The 6,693-nt window shown below is 33.8% G+C and overlaps 1 protein-coding gene across 2 annotated transcripts; it reads right to left on the reverse strand.

Moving 5' to 3' along the window:
- Positions 1-217: 217 nt before the first annotated feature.
- LOC133335874 (uncharacterized) lies at positions 218-1,521 on the reverse strand. Of its 2 annotated transcripts, none has more exons than XM_061544167.1 (5): positions 1,226-1,521; positions 993-1,078; positions 690-922; positions 457-610; positions 218-385 (listed from the first exon to the last, which is right to left on the reverse strand). In XM_061544167.1, the coding sequence occupies exons 2-5, from the start codon at positions 1,072-1,074 to the stop codon at positions 270-272; spliced, it is 585 nt and encodes a 194-aa protein (XP_061400151.1). In that variant the 5' UTR covers positions 1,075-1,078; positions 1,226-1,521; the 3' UTR covers positions 218-269. The 2 variants fall into 2 exon arrangements, with proteins under 2 accessions (XP_061400151.1, XP_061400150.1); XM_061544166.1 differs by having other exon boundaries at positions 1,166-1,521.
- Positions 1,522-6,693: the final 5,172 nt, after the last annotated feature.

The following is a 6,693-nucleotide window of genomic DNA, read 5'->3' on the forward strand; positions in this document are numbered from 1 at the left end:
CGTTTTCATATCGGAAAGGAGGACAAAGGGAGTAATCTTTGTTATCTCCTGAAAAAGCATATAGGGAGTACTCCTTTTGATCTCGGAAAGGAGAATCAAGGGAGTAATCTTTGTTATCTCCTGAAAGAGTAAAAGAAAGTAAAGAAGTAAAAGAAAAGAGTAAAATAAAGAATATATATTTTATCATTTATTTTTAACGAAAAAAAAACAAATAATTCATTTTTGTACTATAATTTCTTATAATTAAAAAAACATATTAAATACTTTATTTATTTAGATTTTAGGCTGTAGGTTTGCCGGTAAAATGTTGCCTTACATTTGCGAAAGGCCAACTTAAAAGATTTTTCAAATTCAGGATAAGTTTCGTAGGTGTCTCTGAGTGATTCTGCAAAAATAAAGGAAAAATAAACATCATGTACATATTATTTAAAACACGTTATAAAATCAAGCTATTACCGAAATAAAAAAAGTTAAACAACCGATATTTGTTTATGGCTGTCTTATTTTTAGCTCCATCCCAATTTACCCGAAGCAAAATATTGTCACCAATCATTGCATGTAACGCCTTTTCTATTTTGTCTTTGCCAAATTTTAGTTTCATATATGATATCTGAAAATAATTAAAGATAAATATAATTAGCTTTTAGTACCAAATTCACTTAAATTATGCATTAAAAACTCTGGCTTACCACTTCTGATTCAGGCTCGTTATTAACTAATTGTTCTGCCGAATTTAATTCCTCTAGTGAATTTATTGGAAAAATTTTGAGATCCTTGCTAGTTGGGCGTATGTGTTTAACGATCTGTTCTAACAAAATTGTCTGTTTACACATAATTTTCTTTAAAGCTTCGACTTCAGTTTGAAGGAGATCAATTTTGTTTTCCAATTTTTTATTGGTGTTTTTTGTTTCATTGTTTGTTTCTAGAAATGAACATAAAATCAAATAATTACTATGATAAAAAATATAAAAAGAGCTATGAGTTAACATTACCTGCGACATTATTCGGTGTGCTTTGTACAGTTTCATCCGTAAAAACTGATTGAGTTTGGAATATGTTCGCATTAAAATTCATGGTTCTTAAGGTAGAAAAATAGTTTGAAATATAGTTTTTACAAGCCGTCTAAGATGACGTTTAGAAACAAAATTATCACACATTATTTTACCAATTGATTTTTTTAATTACACTTTTTTAATTTTTTTAATTACACTTTATTTACACTTACAACACGTGTTTCACTTCAGACGGACACAAGAAAACTGAGCAAATGGACGGACAACCATAAAGAAATAATCGAACATGACGAAAGCAACAGTTAAACAACAGTTACATCAAACAAAAAAAAACATGCCAAAAATGCTTTGATGCATCCCTTATTGATCCATTTGGAGCATAAGGCGAGACATCAATTTTTTTCCAACTTCGTGGAATTTTTTGGCAAAACAAAATTCATACATTGCTCGCTTATTACTCCAAATGGATGAAGAAATCATTACTCCTCTATTGCTCGGTTGAGGATTACTCCAAATATTTTTTACTGGGAAGCAAATATCCGAAAATAAAATAATCTTGAAGATGTTCTGTCTTTTTTTAATTAAAAACAAAAATTCAAATATCTAAGGCTGTAAAGAATGTAATAACACCTTTATGCGGAACAGAAATATTATTTGTATATTTCCAAATATTATTTGTATATTTTCCACACTTTCTCTTTTATGAAGGGACAACTACTTCGAATCATATCTTCCTGGAACCATAGAAAGCAAATTTTGTCATATCATGCCGAACAATAAGGGCTATAAAATGCCGTTAATAATTAGTAACAATATTATCCAATTAGATTACCCGATTTCAAAATCGCTACCCTATGTCATTAATTGCATTAAGACAGTGTTAAATTACAATATCTTGGTATGAAACTGTGATAATTTCGTCATGATACCGTAACTTTAAATCAACCTCATTTTCAACCAGTAAGGATAGTAGTAAAGTCGGACTGGGCCGACTATATGATACCCTTCACCCTTTTAGGTATATTGTATATATGTATCCTTCCAATTGCATGTCAATGTTCCCTCGAAGGAACATACTCATGTCTTTCTGCAACCTATGATAAATTTAATTTCATTAGGGCAGATTTAGAGTCGTCTGCGTACCCTAGGACAAATTTATGGAAAACGATTTATAGCAAAATTCATACACGCTATTCGGTTCGCCGCACTGTTAACAATTTAATTTCAATCAGACTCCCGTTCGAAATGCATATGGAAGCTATGACTGCATCTGTACCAATTTCAACAAAACGCGATAACGTCATTCATGTCACAATTTGCAAGGTTGTGCAAAATTTCGTGTTAATCGGACAAACACTACTAAAAAACCATAAATTTGATTCTGAAATTCCTCTTAAAAAAGGATTTGGATTGCGTAGCCATGTATGCGCCTGTCCATAGGTGAAAGTCTTAAGCCCCGGCCGAAGGCCGACTACTCAAAAAACCCTAGATTTGATTTTGAAATTGATCTTGAACAAGGATTTGGATTGCGTAGCCATGTATGCGCTTGTCCATAGGTGAAAGTCTTAAGCCCCGGCCGAAGGCCGACTACTCAAAAAACCCTAAATTTGATTTTGAGATTGATCTTGAACAAGGATTTGGATTGCGTAGCCATGTATGCGCTTGTCCATAGGTGAAAGCCTTAAACCACGGCCGAAGGTTGGCCCGGCATGCTATTTTTATGCTTTTTTGGGAAAGTACTCGTTACAAGCTTTAAAATGATACCCATATTGCCTTTGTGGCATTAGTAAAACGGCCGTTTTAATCAAGATATGATCCGAATTTTCAAGGCCCATATCTCGGGAAGTATGCATTTCCCCCACATCAAAGCGATCCGAGTGGAGCCCATAAACTAGACTTGTTCCGCTGGAGGTATTCTTCTTCCTATAGCGGAGCTGCTGCATTCTTCTTCCTGCGGAAAAGCTGAAGGTATTCTTCTTCCTGTAGAAGAAATGCAGGTATTCTTCTTCCTGTGGAAAAGCTGCAGCTATACTTCTTCCTGTAGAAGAGTTGCAGGTATTCTCCTTCCTATGGAAGAGCAGCATGTATTCTTCTTCCTATAGGAGAGCTGCATGTAATTTTCTTTCTATAGGAAACCTGGAGGTATTTTCCTTCATATCGTATTGTTCTTCCTGTGGAAGAGCTGTATGTATTTTTCTTCGTGCAGAAGAGTTGCAGGTATTCTTCTTCCTGTGAAAGAGCTGCAGCTATTCTTCTTCCTGTGGAAGAGCTGCAGGTATTCTTATATTCATATATATATGGGAGCTATAACTAAATCTGAACAGATTTTAAATTTAACACAATTTTAACACGATTCTCTCTAGACTTAATTTACTATGTCATGCCAAATTTAGTGCAAATCGAAGGATAGATAGGGACTTTGGTGCACTATTTACCTTAAATCGGACGAAAATTTATATGGGAGCTATATGTAAATCTGAACAATTTTAACGAAACTTAACACGATTTTTCCCAATTTCAATAGAGTTCGTCCTTGGACCAAATAAATGAGCTGTGACAAATTTCATTTAATTTGAATCAAAAATGCGACATGTACTTTGTTTATAATTTAACATGGACAGACAGGCGGACGGACGGACATGCATAAATCGACTTAAAAAGTGATTCTATGCATATTCTCAAAAAGAACCATTTGTCTATCTCGTTTCCTTTTGCCTGTTACAAACATATGCACAAAGGCTCCATAACCCTGCTGTACAATACACCACACCTTAGAATAAATTAAGGTTCCTGAACAATAACTCTTGGGGTTTTTCAAGCCCCACATTCAAAAATGTTGCTTGTTGTTGCAGCTACTGAGGGGCATATGATTTTTCGATGAAATTCCGGTCCATTTTCATAAATTTGAAGGACTCAACATAATGCGACACATTATCAGTTCGCCTAAATGTGTGGTTTCTTTCAAAATTTATTTTAGTTCTCCGACCCAATCTATTTTTAATGGGAGGAGTTAAGGACTATGCCACGCCTATAGGATTATTTAGTAAGCCCCTCTCATTGTCGTGGTTTAATCTTAAGCACCGCAAATAGGCGTGGTTTATTTCTTAAGTCCCTCCCACTGGCGTGATTTAATTTTAAGTCCCTCCCACTGGCGTGGTTTAATCTTAAGCACCGCAAATAGGCGTGGTTTATTTCTTAAGTCCCTCCCACTGGCGTGATTTAATCTTAAGTCCCTCCCACTGGCGTGGTTTAATCTTAAGCACCGCCCATAGGTGCAGTTTCTTTCAAAACTATTTTTAAACTCCAACAATAAGCGTGTATTCTTTCATTATTATGTATTTTAAAGCTCCGTCAATAAGCGTATTTTCTTCCAAAACGTTTTATTTTTAGATCCTCATATAGAAGTTATTTCTTTGAAAACATTTTTTTCGAAGCTACGCCCAAATGCGTGGTTTAATTCTTATAATCTGCCCCAAGGCGTTGTTTCTTTCAGTAAAAAACTAGAATCTCCACCCATAGGCGTGGTTTAATTCTTATAATCCGCCCAGATTTATTTATTTATAAATCCAATTTCAGGGGAACGGAATGTTCGATTTGAACCAAACTTTGCGCAACATATTAACTTTACTAAACTTAGATCAAGTTCGAAGATGGGACCCATTGGTCCACTCCTTCTGGTACATCCCCCACAAACGTGCGAAATTGTCAATATTTTTAAATTCAATATTAAGCGGTTCTATTATCTTTACAAAACCCCAGAAAGGGTCAATATTTTATATACTTGTATAATTTATTAAATTGAAGCAAATTGAATAACCGATGGGATCAATATAAAATCTTAAGCCTCTTTGATAAAAACACACATTATATAAAGCGAAAAATAAAACCTGAGTGTAATTCTGACGACCTCCGCAAACCTGAGAGTATATATATATATATCTGTCGGCAAAACCGGCTGACTCTTTTTTACTTGTTAGTAGGCAGATAGATAAAAATATTTCCAAAATTTAGCTCTCACCCTTATGTGAGAGCTTAAGCATAGACCGACATATTTGGTTTTCAATACCATCTATCTACAAAGCTCTATATTGCAACGTCTATCGTGATTTCAACAAACATGTTTTAAAGTTCTTCGTGTTTTTAGATACTACGGTCTTTAATTTAAATTCACTGAAATTTTGGTAAATTTTGGCCAATCCAAACCAAAGTTGTAAGCAAAAATGTACTTAGCATGGCACTTACGATTAAAGAAACTTCCATACTTTGAAAGCTTCTACTTAAAAACTCACTTTTCAGACTTAGCATTCTATGGTTCGGAGGCGTCGATATGAGGGATAGATTTTGTAAGTGGTCATGTCCGGTAAATTCGTTGGTTCAGGCATAATAAAGGTTGTATGTTTGTTCAAAAACTCACGCACCTGCATCGATGTGTGATCTTTTTATCATGGTGGAAAGAATTCATGATTGCCAGCGAATGAAATCATTAGCAAACCTTAACATAGGTCTTGGCTTTTCTGAACGTTTCTATTGAGATGATTTGGATATAGTTTCAATGTCACAGCCATACACCCACGATCTGTCACCAGTTATGCCCTTTTTGAGCTCCAGAGCGATGTACATGCGACATAGTTCTTGCACGTTCAGAAATTTCGAACAATCTTCGTAAAACTAGAAAGTGATTTGACGCTTATACAACGTAATTTTCTTCACTGTTGCATGATTGACATATTTCCGAATGTCCTTAAACCGGTTATATTGCCATTAAACTTTGTTCACAGTCACAGTCTACATTACACACGTCCTTGCATATTTCATATACATATTTTTTTACAAAAAATGTAATACAGATTATTTGAATGATTTTTTGCGAATAGTGAAAAATCGATGAGCGCACTAAAACATGACTATATTGTTTTGTGTGTTAAAAACAAACTAACAATCGAAAATTACTGATTTTGCTACAAAAATAATGCCGACTATTTTTGATTTAATAACATATTTCTAAAACGACATATTGTATGACAATGTTAGAGATATTGACATATTCTGAGGCTTACAAGAATTCCTATAGAAAACATTTTTGTTAAGTATTCTGACCTCCATAAACCATTCATAATGAGAAAAATAAATCGAAATTACCCCTTTAATGAATCGAATAATGCTTAATATGTTAGTCTGTTTGTGTGAAACTTCGAAATCTGTACGCGTTCACAAATTCGGATGCTGCGCACAAAAGTTATAGCGGTTTTAAATCTTGTATTTCAAATATAAATTAAATGAATTCCGATTTGTTGTAATTCGCGAATTTTTTCACTAATGGTTAAACACATTCGTTTTCTTTGCATACTTGTCAAATCACATTGAATTGCGGTTAAATTGTCGCGAAAAACAAATAGAAGCATGAAGATATCTGAAAATAAAATAAATTAATTTTTTAATTAAATCGAATTTTTTTTGAATTTTCGATTTTTTAGTATGGTTAAGGGAATACGGTTTTGCCTTAATCTTCTAAAATATGCGACGCTTTTTCTAACAATTCTTTTAGATGATTGTTAAATATCGGTATATTCATCTGATAACAGTTTCGACTGTAAAAATTACTAAATATATTGCCGTTACAATACATACAAATTAACAATATTTAAAAGCATGCAATTCGCGTATTAGTTGAAATCAGTAG

This window comes from Musca vetustissima, unplaced genomic scaffold (genome assembly GCF_032173495.1).
Source record: "Musca vetustissima isolate MV318-11 ecotype Yass unplaced genomic scaffold, APGP_CSIRO_Mvet_v1 utg441146, whole genome shotgun sequence".
Taxonomy (NCBI): Eukaryota; Metazoa; Arthropoda; class Insecta; order Diptera; family Muscidae; genus Musca; species Musca vetustissima.